Source organism: Mytilus galloprovincialis, chromosome 8, assembly GCF_965363235.1.
Source record: "Mytilus galloprovincialis chromosome 8, xbMytGall1.hap1.1, whole genome shotgun sequence".
NCBI classification, from domain to species: Eukaryota; Metazoa; Mollusca; class Bivalvia; order Mytilida; family Mytilidae; genus Mytilus; species Mytilus galloprovincialis.
This window is the reverse complement of record NC_134845.1, coordinates 54701169-54716864: the sequence shown is the minus strand read 5'-3', so window position 1 is coordinate 54716864 and position 15696 is coordinate 54701169. Positions and strand designations below refer to the sequence as shown.

The window sequence follows — 15696 nt, the reverse complement described above, 5'->3', positions numbered from 1 at the left end:
TTTAGTGTTCATATTAGATTTGTAGAACTCATGATAAGGGGGAGAATACAATTTTGCCAACCTTAGGTTGCAGCCTACCATTGTTGGGGGAAGTTTACGATATATGAAATAATCTTTCTCTGTCTATAAAAATTCATTATATCAAATTAAAACACACTTGTTATGAATTTCGAACAGCGGTATACTACTGTTGCCTTTATTTTTTCAGACCTTTACACAGATAAAAAAAAACTATTTTTATCATCAGCATTATAACATGACTACAGGCATTACAATTGCAAATAATTTAAAAACAAGAGAAAAAAATGACACAGTACAGCATTTAACAATGAGCAAAGTCAATACTGCATAATCAACTATAAAAGGCCCCGATATAACACAAGTTTCAAACCAAAAATAATAACGACCTAATTATTGGTCGGTAACATGAATCAAGTTTACATCGGAACGGTCGATCACATCCTAGTAGATCATTGAATATACGTAGAAAAGCTCATAATAAATATGCAGGATAAGAAAAAGCTTGTAATATATGAATCACTCAGTTAACATATAGCCAAGGTTTTGTAGACGAATTATTCATTAAGCGGTTACATATAGAGAAAAATCATTAAGTCAGTTTTCGCTATATGGTAGTTTATTTCAATTATAGATAGCAACTTATCTATGTTTCATCTTGATAAATTTATCAGACATTAAATACCATAAACATCATGGGGAATCATATTTGTAGTTTTATCTTCCTTAAAGTTCTCCTTTCTTTTCTGCCACTGTTTTATAACTGGAATAAAAAAATATAAATGTTATTTAGTTGTGTGTTTGTTTTTTTATACATATCGAATAAAGCAAGCAGTTTTCAGTGTTTTATTGGTGCTTTTAAATATGTTATATTAAGAGAGAAAGGCTTGTTACAATTGAAAACTATGTATATGGAGTCTTCCGAAAAAAGTTTGTATTTGCATTCTGGATTTGAATTGATGTTGGAATGCGTGGATGTCAGGTGTCATTTATATACAAAACCTCATAAATCTCAACAGTGCGATTCTAATCTAAGGGCAAATATAACAATCCGGAATAAAACATAAAGGGTAAACTAACAGCTAGACCATAATACTGTTCTATACTGCGAAAATATTCCTCTAGTCATTTAGGACAGAGACGAAGAGTACCGCTGACAATTAAAATAGCAAACAATTAGTTAAGCTTAATACTTACTAAAGACGAATGAACATTCAGCAATAATGCCAAACCGCATTGACAATATTGCGACCAAAGGCGGCAATTAGATGCTTCCTGCAATTTTAATAATTCATAAATGTTATTTGTTTTTTTTTCTAATGCTTCTTCAAATAACAATTAACGGATTTCCTTTAAAACATAATTCCCCTTTGTTTGCAAAATGATCCCGTGTTGAATACACTAATTATTTGTGAAAACACGATTGAACAGTAACACATGTTCATCTCAATACCCTTAATCGAAATGCTTGTTCTGAGTAGTTAACGACAAAGGCAATGACATATATTCAAATATCATGTATTTCTATTGATAATGTATACTCTAACATAGAACTATCAACATATGTACCTGTTTTTTAAAGATTATTTGCCTCTATTGATAATTTTCCCTCAAACATAAAAACTTCGATATAATATCTAACTTTTGTTACCAGAAAGAGAAAAAACAAATAATTTTCAGAAAATAAATTTTCTTACTAGAGAAGAAAGAGGTGACATGAAATCGAATTGACCAACTTGAAACTGCAAATGAGAGTATTTAAACATCAATGTCATTAAACTTTTCTGACGATGTTAAAAAACAAGATGTACAAAAGCGTTTCAGTCATTTGTCAGTTGCAGCAAACGTATTTAAAACAAATAGAACAAATCATGCTTTTTTTATAGCTATACATTTTTTGCACAAGTCGAAAGATTTTCTTTTTATTAATTTTTAAAAATAAGTCGATATAACTATACTGGCCTGGCTATAACCTGTGAAAAATTGCAATTAGGTTAGTACGTTTGTGTTTTCTGAAAAGAAAAGTCAGTACCACGTCATCCAAGAATATAGAACATATTTCAAAACAAAAAAACAAGTATGTATTTTATTTGAAGGTAAGCTTTTGTGTATAGTTTATTTGTACTACCTGATGTTGTAACATGTTGGTAGGTTGATATTGTTGTTGACGATCCTACCTGGCTGGTGATTCTGAAAAGTATTTTTCTATAATATATTAAATCTGGGGCAGAATTGAGTTGAATAAGTTTGTGAAAGTTTTTTTTACCGTATTCATCGAATGTTACTTCCAGCGTCTAGAACAAAGTTGATATTAATTCCATATGCATCAGCTGTCACGATTCAGTGGTTTCCACTGTATATGTTCCCTACTATTAACAGCTTTTACACGGTCAGTTTTTTTATCATTATCTTGATCATTGCTAGAGGACGTACGATAACCTATTGTTCTTCATTGAAACATTATTTCATTATATTTCGCTCAATCGCAATCATACCAAAATCTCTCATGTTTGTTTGAATGTATAACACAGTGATATTTTTGTGGTATATTTGAGTATTCATATTGATTTTTTCAATAGATATAGTTTCCATCTTTAGAAAACGAGCCATGTATCAGAACACAGTTAGAGGGATGTGTGATAAAGATAATTGCTCATAGTCTATCCTTATTTGGTGCATCTTCTTATTGTATTTTCATGTTGTTGTTTATAGTTCTTTATGAAAGAAATTAATATAAAATTCTTTTATTGGAAAATTTTATCGATTACTCTAACATAACAGATCCGATTATTAGTACGTTTATTTTTGAAGGACTCAAAAGGAGTCACAGTATTTTATCAATATGGTATCATTCTTGTGATTTTTTTTTATCTTTGGTTCGATACGCAATGCTGTCATCATATCGATAGCCCTGAATAAACTGTTAAAGAAATAACGACTAGTTATAGAATGACTAAAGTTATATGAAACGAATGGCTGGTGAAAAATAATGTTTATTCGATTTTTAAATCAATGCATGTATATATCATAAACTTAGTCTTCTGTGCACGATTTTATCATTTTTTACGTTACGATATCGTATATTCGTCAATTTTATTTCTCTCTGTCTTATATGATTTCACAAATATGGCAGTTCATTTATTGCCGTGTTTTGAAGCCGAAGTTTACCGATTGTCACCTTATAGTAAAAAATCAACAAAAAGCATGGATATTGAGCACGTGATTAACATATACAATCAGATAATTGTTTATTGTATTTGACAGATTCATGCGTATTGCAATCACCGGAAATTTACGAGACGGGTCACGCTAAGATCACATGCATATAAATATGTCGGCGAATTGCCTTCTGGAAGCAATCAATTATAATATAGTAAACTTCTTCTGAATGTGGACAAATTAACGAGTTTTCTTTAGGAAAAAAAATGTAAAAAAGTTTTACAATGAAAGCTATTCATTTCGTTATAAAAATCATAAGCATCATTGTTTTATAATTTGTGGTTTCATATGACTTTAAGTAATATCAATTGATTGGTTATGTATGCAGTACTCGGCTAAAACGAGCGCAACGAGACACGATAGTTGCATTTCGATACATGGAGTGTATCAGCTTTTTGTCTTGCGTCATACTAAACATGCTAAAGGCAATATCACTGTTCTTCGTTAATTGCATTTTGTATTCTATGGTTCTGTTGTTCTTTGATTCATTATTTCATTATTGGCGCTAGAGATTTGATGGTGAAACAACTATAAAAGTTTCAAATTCCACTTAGTGGAGAACTCATAGTTGCGACAATTTATTGCATGTTCAGACAACTCATACGTGAAAGTAGGAATGAGTAAATACATGTTTTTTTCGTGATCATCAATAACTATAGACAAAAAATAAGTGATCTGAAAGTACTTGAATCCATCTACATACAATCTTACATTATGTTTCATCTAAATACTAAATACTAGCTATAGAGAGGATGAAAGAATTACCGATAATGCCTTCACAAATCTAAGTGACCAATACTTTTAATATGTGTTTGTACTGTAGGGGTAAAACAAATACTCACATGATTGGCGAACATTCAAAGTCATTTTCCCACTTTCTTACATGAAGACATTCATAATCTAAAACGTAAAACTATACGTATCTTATTTCATAATCATCATTCCAAAATGTTTTAACGAGACAAACATATCTTTAGTCGAACTCATATTTCATATGTCGTAGGTTTCTTCTGAAAAAAGGGGCTGGCCATTTGACAAATGAATAAAAAAAATTCTATAGTTTTAAGAAAAAACATTCTGTCGACGGACGGATTCAGACATATGACTGATTATGAGATATTGTGTCCTGTTGACCATTTTACCCGTTTGCATTTATTTTCATTTATCTGCTGTGGTATTCTAAACCAAAACAAGTATGAAAAAACCCAAAGTTTGTCAAGGTCAATCACTCGTGTAAGGAGTTAACTGACAATTGTCATTAAATACACAAAAAATCTCAACTGCTGATAACTTTTTTTTTATTTATCATTAATTCAAAACAATAAAAACATTTTAGAAAAATAAATCTAACAAAAGGTTGGTTGTTGATTTTGTTTATAAAGTTTCATTTGTAGATGTGTTCATGTTAATCATCCACACTGTTGACCGATTTCATTTATCTGGTAAAGTTTCTGCCAAAAGAAATTGGATAAAATTCATTGTTTTAGAATCATTAATCCTACAAGAAGTCAAATTTCTATTTTGACCATTAATTAGTGACTTTGACATACTGTCAAGTTGATCAATTTTGCAATATCAGCTTTCTTATATTCATAATGATATAAAGATCAAAATCAAAATCTTCAAAAATTGTCATCAAATCTTAACAGTAAACACTCCTTTAAAGAGCCATAAGCCAGTGTAAGTTACATTTCTAAGCGTCTGAAGTGTTTTACTTTTATAGTTGGTCAATTTAAGCCACTGCAACCATATGGACTGCAAAGTTGGATCATCGTACACATATTTTGCATACTTAATACCACGAGAATGATTGTGACCACATTTTGACCATTTGGCTCGATAGTGTCATGGGAGGAGATTTGTTTTAACGACGACAATTGACACTATGTAAGAATACTTTTCTGCCATGCTAATACTTAGGATCACATTGTCATCGCCATTAAATTGAATACTTTTATGTTAGAAAATTAAAGTAGTTGTTGCTTTCAATATCATATTTTTTTTTCAATGAGGTAGATAGTATCATTGCCCATTTGACCGTACAACCCCTTACCATTAAATGATTTACAGTATCCTTTTTAAATATTTATTAAAAGAAAGAAACGATTCAAAAGTAAATATTTACTCAGTAGTTAATACTTCGGTACTGATATGACCAGCTTGCCTTTCTTAAATGGTCCATTTGCAAACTTTTAATTCATTAATTATTCAGACCTGGATGCAACTGATTACTGTAAACTGACTTTGTTATCTGGTTTGTGTCTCTGTTGGTCATGTACATATAGTACTTTAACTGATTATGTTTTTTATTCAGACTTGGCTTTGATCTACCAAATGCCTCGGATGCATACAATTGATATTATGTTGTTTTCATTTTCTAAGGATTCCATGTCATATTCATGGTTGAAAATTTAAAAGGTTGGTAGAAATCCTTATTACAATTTTCGCCTTGCAGTGTCCCTTCTTTTGACCCAGAAACAATAAGTTTAAAACCTACAGAAAACAAATTATCTACAGCATTTCATGTGTGTTTCTGAACCTCCTTTTTTCAACAATGAGGTTTTTCTTTTAAATGATACAGCTATAACTGAAGGTCTAACTATAATTTGATACTCTTTCTTTAACAAAAAAAAAAACCCGATTTATATAATGTAATTTCAATCGTACAATTCCTGTTTTATTATGAAAACTCCTATACTGCATATTTGAGTAAGAACAGTAATGGTATACTTATCATAGTTATAGCATTTTTTCGGAACACTTTCAGTTTCATTGTGGTTTGTGTTGTTCAGTCGTCGTGTTTTGAAAATATTTTGTGATAATGTTCGGCCTTTCTTCGTCTTTTAGTCTGCCAATTCGTACTCAATTTTAATCAACGGATGATTTTTAAATGTTTTCTCTGTATCTTCCACCTCTTTTATTCACTTAATATATAAAAAAAAATACATAGTATTACCTGTTGCTTCAATTTCTGAATTTTCTCTGCAAATAACCAGTTATCACGAAATCTAATAAAAAAAAAACAATTATAAAGTCAGCAGATTCGTAAAGTGTGCCTATTTAGTCTAAATACTAATAACAAGTTATCTTGCAATTCCATATAAAGTTTGTATTATAATTTTTTTTTTTCAATCTTAAAGTAATATCCAAATAATAAGATTAACTTATTCAACGGCAAGACAATGTCGTAACGAGTGAGAAATTGAATATCGCTTGATCAAACTCAATAATATCAATATGATGATGAACGAGCCAACTGCAAGTTAATTGTTACTATTGAAATTAAATTATAAGAGTTGATGTCAAGCTATATCCAATTCTCATTCTTTGTTAAACACATTCCTCAATTGTAATGTGATGAAATAAATATTCAGCAAACCACTGATATTTTCTTTTGTAAATACCAGGGTGACGCGTCCTGTTACGGCGTCAAATTAGTAATTCTGAAACTCTTTTTACACTCCAGAATGTAATTAAATATGTCAAAAAGAAATTGTCAGATGAAAAGTGTGAATGTTTGTATATTTATGACGAAATCACATATGTCCATTGCCTTGGAAACTTTGAAAATATTCATCGAATGTAAATTTTGTCAATACTGACTTATGATCCCATTTCAAATTAATGCAGTTTCGTATCACTTTTCGTTTCACACTCCGTGTAGTGATACGAGACAGCCAAAACCATACGATAATATACTTTGGCATATTTAACAAATTCATGAGGTTAGTTTAAAAGAATGACGTAGACCTTAAAGATGTCGACCTGAATTAACTTTTGTTTTAATGATTTGCAAAATTCAATTATGGTGTTTTTTTAGGCTTGTTTAGGAGGGGGTATCAATATCCCATATACCATTAAGCCTTGTATAACAGTCTCTTGTTATTAGATATTAAACGATAAATTTAGTGTAAGGGGTCTAATTTCAGACTTTTCAAAAGCTATGTAAGAGATAATTTCAAATTCAAACAAGGCATCCATTTTATACGGCGAAATATCTACTTTTTGATATGGGACGTGCTCTGACGTCCCTAGGCCCCAGCTTGTCAGGCAAAACAGCTGTTGCACATCAGAGCAATCTGTGAAACGTGGAGACCTCTGAAGATCCTCACCACGAACAAAATAAGAGGTAAAACATTAGAAAATATCCTGTTATCATATAAAGCATCAACACAAATATAAATACTGACAACAATGAGGCTCAACTCATCAGATGGATACATCTAACAAAAATCTATGATTATTAAATTCAAGAAAATTATCAATGCCTATGAGCATATAATATAAAAAAAGAAGATGTGGTATAATTGTCAATGAGACAACTCTTCACAAGAGACCAAGTAACACAGAAATTAAGAAATATAGGTCATCGTACGACCTTCAACAATGAGCAAAGCACATATCGCATACCGAAATGACAAATGTAGAACAATTCAAACGAGAAAACTAACGGCCTAATTTATGTATAAAAAATGAAAAAAAACAAATATGTAACACATCAACAAATGACAACCACTGAATTACAGGCTACTGACTTTGGACAGACACATTCATACAGAACGTGGCGAGGTTAAACATGAAAGCGGAATCCCAACCCTCCCTTAACCTGGGACAGTGGTGTAACAGTACAGTGTAACGAACTATACAAATAAGTTGAAAAAGGCTTACCTCATCAGATGGATACAAATAGAAATACATCTAACAAAAACACAGAGCGGACGTAATTGAGTACTTGTACATCCCATCAACAAAAAGACAGTAAGTACAGCACAGTTACTGACAGCTAGTTCAAAGCCAATAACATGAATAACAACTAATAAAAAAACAAAATACATGTGAAATGATATTAAAAAAAAATGACAGAGTGCAATACCTGCTTTTTCAATTTCGGATTTTTCCCACACATTTCAGTAAAATTGTTTTCATTCAGGTCATACAAGCAGAAATAACTGGAGCTAGATTTACAATAAGTTCTTTCACTGTGTCTCCAGTGTGACTGTGTTGGACATTGGAAACTATAAACAGCTTCAGATGTATGTTGTAATGATAACATCTGAAAAAAAAACAATGTGGTAAGTTGATATAAATAGTGTGTTTATGTTTAGGTATCCTATTAATCCTTATGTGCATAGAATATAGTGTATTACAAATTGTATGCATGTGATTTATTTCTTAATAATTACATTAGATGTATGTTTCATTATAATACGTTATTCTGATTGGCTAACTAGCAATCTCGTGATTTACCTTAATCAATTGCATTACACAACGCAACTTTTCATTCATGAGGTCCCACAATAAAGTGCACAGGTAAGTGAAATAAAAACTTGATAAAAGGCGTGTTTTCATGATCCTATAGGTGAAAATGTAATTATAAGTATTGAATGCTTTTTTTTTGTAACTTTATAGGGTTGTAAAAGCGTTGACCGTGCGCACATTTTTAGTATGAATCGCTTCCGTACTTCATACAAAATGTACTTCTGTCAACGCTTTTACACCCCAATAAATTTACAAAAAAGAGCATTCAATTCTTAAATAACAAAGTTTAATAAATGAGTGTGTGTAGTGACAAACTAAAAACTTTACAATATCACTACTTCAAGTTTGTTTCGGTCTAATTTGTAATATATTTCTTTATGCAGTTTTATATATTCAACCATTGTCTAGTTTGCTACTAGATATGTTCTTAAATGTAAACATTCCAAAACGATAAACATATATGGTTTAATTGAGTTATTGATTTTATGTGTTAAATGTCGCAGTGCGCACTCATTTCTATATATACGCGGCCAGACTTTAAGGGTTTGGAAACTGGAACAAACCATCATCATTTGACAGTAAAACTGAAAATCAAATGATTGGCGACAATTGCACATGGCGTGACGTAATATATGGATTATTGCTTCGTTATAGAAAGTATCTTTTAAATAAAAATTATATTCCAGTGTGAATCGAATGTTGTTTTATGCATCCCAATGAAAATCAGCTTTGTTTGAATTTTAACATATTCACGTGTTCACTATGATTTGAAATACTTTTAACACTCTGTACCCTTAATGTTTGATTGAGTTTTACAATTATTCCATATGATGCACCTACCAGGCAAAAAAGAACGAAACAATACTCATACAATATGAAGACATTCTTACTACTGAAAAAGAAAGAATGAAGTCATGTAGATCTAATTTAAACAATATAGTATAACATTGAATGACGTATCTTATAAGCTGCTTCGTCAAGTGCAATATATGTAAATGAAATACTTTTTTTAATTAGAAAGACTAAAAAAGATATGTGATTGAGTATATGTATTCGAAAATAAGACGTTAATTAACTGTCGAATAAAATATACAGCAATGTACAGGTTGCATGTAACGAATTGTCATTAGTTGTCTACCAAATTCATTAAATTCGTATTTAAGTGAATAAATGAAATTATGTCCACAACCCATCAGTACTAAATATTTGGGAATACGTCTTGTGAGACCACTTGGTTTTCTTGAGCAATTAACATTTTCTGTTTTAAACATTTTATATATGTTAATATTCGTTATCAATACTTAAATGTTTAACAACGTGTTTACATTTTAAATATCAATAATTTAACAGTATGCACTTGACAATCATAGCATGTGATGTAGGAATACCAAATATAAATATAATTTAATCTCTCTTATCAACTATTATGTACAAATAATGTACCTGTCTTCTGTTAGCCGATGTGTACGGAAACGTTTTCTCAGTGCTTTACTCATCTATAAAAAACATGATATAAGACTTAAAATACATCTATAATACTAAAATTACGAGGTCCAATTTGTCAGCCGTCATCAGGTAAAAACGACGAATCACAGAATTCAACTTTATATATAACTAATATAGTACAAAGGTGTAGATTAAAAATTACACCACTCCAGGCCCTTTTGTTTTCCACGTAATTAATATTGCCAATAATTAAGAAGTTCCGGGTCGAGTCCGCTACCGATACCAATAGTATATTCACCTGTTACCTATTACCTTATCTGTACGTTCCGCATCTAACAGGCGCACCACCAAACGTTGTATTCCGGATTAATATGCTACATATACACGGGTCATAACCACAGGATTGACACTACTAAATTGTCAAATTGTTACCTATTGTAGTATTTTAATCAGTAAGACTTTCTAAGATAACAATACGAATACTAAAAATCTGGACTAAAAATAAGGCGTATATATAGGTACAGTTTTCAATTTGTTAGTGGGCATGACGTAAAACAGCGAAGCAAAGAATTCAACTTTATTTATAACTTAGACAATACTGTTGATTAAAAAATACTCGATTCCAGGACCTTTTGTTTTCCAAATAATTAATATTATTGTTTCAGTTCGACGGGTTCAAACAGAAAGACTTGAAAGCAGAGAAAAACTGTGTATCTTATAATCGGCATGACTTTATCAGATGGCAATACTAATACTAAAATAAGGCTTGCGCATAGTTATATACTTTAATTCAGTCACGGACCCGTGATATCACGGGTGTGTTCTAGTGTTATATATTAAACATGGTTGATAGATAATAATATGGTTATTAAAACAAAATCAACATCTTTGTTTGTAGGATTAAATTGCAAAATATAAACGGCGCAGTTCAATGTGTATGTATAAAGTAATATGACAAAAATACCAAACTGCAAGGATGACTAAAAAATAGAATGGCAAAATCAAAAGCTTAGATACATCAAATGTAAGTGGATAACAACTGTCGTCTTTATGAAATTGTGCTTTAAACCTGGTATAATAGCTAACTAAACGTCCCACGAGTATAACTGTTGTCTACAATTCAATTACATAAACAACAATACGTGAGGACATACTAAGTAAACACTTTCAAAAACTTGGTACAGTAGTCAGCATTGTGTTACATGTAATGTATTTTTACTAAACTAGCCCTATATATGGAGAACCTTTTGATGAGAAAAACTTGATAAATTACTAAAGCATTATTCTCAAACCTTTCAAACTGGGTTGATAAAGCTGTTGTCGTTAATATGACTACACAAATTATCAATTGATTGATCTATCAATATTATAGATAAGTAAATTAATGTGTTTTATACCTTTATATTCTGACAAAAATCATCGTTGAGATCACCAAATAAGGAAAACATATTTTTTTGTAGGCGCGATTCAAAATACATTTGTAATACAAAAAACCTTTCATTATTTCGGCAGGCTATTATATAAGTCCTTTTTCCAACTCGGATACAGTGCGTTTAAATTATAAAGAGAGAAATCATTGAATCCTTTTGTTTAACAGTGTTTTCACGATATTTTGTTTATACTTTGGAATTCGCCATTTGAGGGCCCATGTAACGTTAGGCTTATTGTTGTACATTTAAATTCGTTCTTACAGTAGGATTAGCCTACTTTGCTTCTTACTCGTGTAACTTAACCCTCTCCTTTCTATAATGTGACATGTACATGTGGTACCTGGTAATATCAAATAAATTATGACTAACACACTTTTAAATATGAATTATTAATGATTTATTTTTAAATCATTCAAGAAAAAATCCGGATTTAATCGAAGTCTAGTGCTCCTGTAATATTTATCAAAGGTACCAGGCTTACGATTGTTATCCGTTGCGTCTACATATTACTCATCAGTGACGCTTATACATTCATGGGTTAAAGCCCAAGTCACACTAGACCACTCCCAATGTGATATAAAATACATTCATGTTGCTATTACGTCCTTCCCTTATTACACTTCTACAACAATCGAGCTACGATTATACCACGTTCTCACCACGCTTATTCTGCGACCTCACTACGATTATCACGATATTTCTACGCTGATCACGTCCTCACTACGACATTATCCCGATTTATTCGATTGCATAACAATCTTACCACGCTTCTTATTTGATTATAGCACGCTCCTACAGACCATCAGACTACTATCAGACCACATAATTTCTATTTGACAGGTGTGTGTCTTCTGGGGTGAGGAATACCTTAATTTTATGGGGAACATCTTGTCCGTGTGTAATACTTAATATATATTCCAACAGATGACATTACACACATTTTCTTTTGTTTAATGAAGGATTTGTATAGTAAGACTTTACAAATCCTTGGAAGAATTAGGATACCATCATACTTTGCTATTAATATAAACCACATTTTGGTACAAAAATTATTTACCATATTAGCATTAATTATTATAAATGTAGAATAAAATATGTCTACAATATGATTTGTTTTAGTCATTTAGTAATTATTTATAAGAACTAGGAATCAAAATTTGTAATTATGTAAAAATTCGAATTTAAATTCTTTTATATCAACATACCCACATTTGAAATACTTAAATTTTAAATAGATTTCATACCCATATTTGCATTTTTTTTTTAAATATTTATATACCCAAATTTTGAATTATTTTACTAGCCCAACTTTTATTTTTGTTGTAAGAAGTGTAACTTGAAACAACAGTGTATTATATCAGGAGAAATAAAGATTTAATTATATCATGAATATTTGTCAAGATTTGTAAAACTCAGAATTGTCAAGTAAATTGAAGACACATTTCAAAATGTTCAGACATATTGAGAAAAAAATAAGAATGTCGAGAATATGTCGAGAAATTTCAAGACAGTATTCAAATGTCAAGAATATGTCGAGAAAATTTCATACAAATTTAATATAAATGAGAATGTGTCAAGAAAAATTAAGACACAAGTCATACTTTTGGAGAATGTCGAGTAAAAGTTCATGCAAAATTAAGACAGAAACTGGTCTTTTCAGACTTCATACTTTGTAGTGCACACATCTATTACAAATCAATGAAGACCTCAAATATTTGGTTATCAAACAATATATAATTGTCAGCCCAATACAAAGAAAACTCTACTTACATGTAAACAGTATTGTATAAAGTTTTGACTTAATATGGCGTCATCTTTATCCTCATCGTGTTTTATTATTTTAATCTGACACATGGTTTACTACGTGACTGATATATTTCTGTGTCATATTTGTGCGTTCTAGTGACATAAAAAGATAAGAAAATGTAACAATATTTATTTATCTTGATAATCCACTGTTATTTGCTTTTTGAAGTTGGAATAATGCTTGAATTATTCAGGTTGGTGAAATCATATTGTGATTACCTCGGTTTAAAATGCAAAGCGGTTTTATTAGATTTGGTAAAAATATTTCGCCTGATTTCACACTCAATTGTGAAATAAAAAAATCTGTAATGGTTAATACCTGTTATCTATTTCTGGCAAGAAGAGATACTTTTCATATGACAATGCACAAAGAATTTGTTAGATCATTGGTTACCGTCGAAAGTTATGACGAATGTAGTTTGGCCAATGGCAAAAAATATATGTGATTTATACAATAATATACAAAAGACCGTTCTTATAATGGTTTACTTTTACAAATTGTGACTTGGATGTTATTTCATTGGCACTCACACCCCATCCTTTTATATCTTTAGTCTAAAAGATCGTCATTTTTATGAACACTGACACACCAGTGTGTCTCGTTTGCATTAAAGCAGTCCCCAGTTGGTCTTCACTTTAAAAAAAAAATGTTGATATCGAAACCGTTACCGGCACTTTTGGCCCTTGGTAAACAATAAAGACAGTAGCGTTAGCCAAATTCTCTTTGATATCATGTATATCTTTATATGAACGATCTGCATATTATGAACATTGAGAGGTAATGGAGATCAAAACATCGCCCTGTACCCTTTTACCATTTTCTAAGGGAGGGATCAATCCTACTTTGTAAAGAATCACTCTGATTGAAACACATATTCTCTGAAACTGACATTACCAAGATGCTTTATTTCTTGATTGACAACATATTTGTTACATTTGAATGACGTGTTTTTTAACATACTGTCAGAATTCCAATGGGAACCAATTGTGCACCTTTTCTTTCTTTTTTATTATGAGGCTGAATGCATACAGGAACTTTTTCGGATAAAAAATATCCTTTCTCTATATTTTCCGCTATAGAGATGATGTTTTCTCACTAAATAATTCAAATTTGGTGACTTTGTTGAACGAATCTATTACATCGATTTAGAGATAAAGTATACGTCAGTTAAGCCTGCCTCCTATCTTGACTTACATCTAGAAATTGACAATGACAATTGGTTGAAAGTAAACCTTACGACAAAAGAGATGATTTTAGTTTCCCAATTGTGAACTTTGCATATATATGTGCCAACACTCCAGTAGCTCATGCATACGGAGTATTAATCTCCCAATTGATACTTTATTCCCGGGCTTGTATTTCTTATCATGATGTCCGTCATAGATGGTTGCTACTAACAAGGAAGCTTTTAAGACAAGAGTTCAAATGGTGTTGTTGAAAACATCCTTTCGTTAATGTAACGGACGCCATAACGAGTTGGTTGCCGCTTATGGAATAATAGTTTCACGAATGATATGGGATATGTCTCTCTAGTATCTTTCTTCCCTCTTCCATATGTCAATCTCATTCCCTTTCACGAATGTGACCCACAGAATAAGACTATTTACCGGATTTGTTATAACATGAGAAACAAGACGGTTGCCACGATGTGGAGCAGGATCTGCCTACCCTTCCTAGGATTACCCCCAGTGTTTTGTGGGGTTCGTGTTGATTAGTCTTAAGTTTCATATGTTGTGATTTGTGTACTTTTATTTGCCTTTTGTCTTTTTCCTGCTTTAGCCATGGCATTGCCCGATTATTTTCGATCTGTGAGTTGGACTGTCCCTTTGGTATCTTGCGCTCCTCCTTTTACCTGAATTTTTGACGAATTTTAGTTCACGAGTTACAATGTAGGTCCTCCGTAGAGTTTGAAGATGCAACCATCCCAGAAAAAGCTTTTGTAACGATCTACATGTAAACATAGTTTTAAAGATATTAACATATTATGAACAGTAAAAGTTCAGATATGTCTCTTTTGCATATAAACCGTCTTCGATAGGAATATATATTTTGAATATCAAAATGGCATTTTTAGTAGGGTGCCCAATCAACAAATATTATCGATTTGCCTTAACGGAATAACATACGGCTATATTTTATATCATTGGAAAGAGGAGAACAATCCTCATCGAAATAGCGTTGTCGTCGTTGTCTGCCGTGGTCACGTTTTTTTAAATCGGGGTCAAAGGTCAAAGCCAAAATTCAAGAAATATGCACAGTCACTTTTAGATAGCTTGTTTCTCCTACATATATGCGTTTGAAGCAAAATAAAAACGACTTATTTATAGAAAAATATCTTTTGTATCTAGATTTAGAACTTATTTTTATATTTTTATCCCCAAAAATGACTTTAGATAGACTTTTTTGCATATAGGGTGCAAATTTGAAATTTTCAAACAGGTGCTAAATAACAGTGACCTTGACCTATTTTTATTTCGAAATTTCAAATTTTTTTTTTCAATTCGATATAAGTAACAT

At 31.2% G+C, this 15696-nt stretch overlaps 1 protein-coding gene across 1 annotated transcript in view; it reads right to left on the bottom strand.

Moving 5' to 3' along the window:
- Positions 1 to 15696, bottom strand: part of LOC143043719 (uncharacterized) — a 49720-nt gene that overhangs the window by 9290 nt on the left and 24734 nt on the right. Inside the window, exon 6 of the mRNA XM_076215899.1 lies at positions 704 to 781. Coding sequence (XP_076072014.1) covers positions 704 to 781 — 78 coding nt within the window. The remainder of the gene's footprint in view (positions 1 to 703; positions 782 to 15696) is intronic.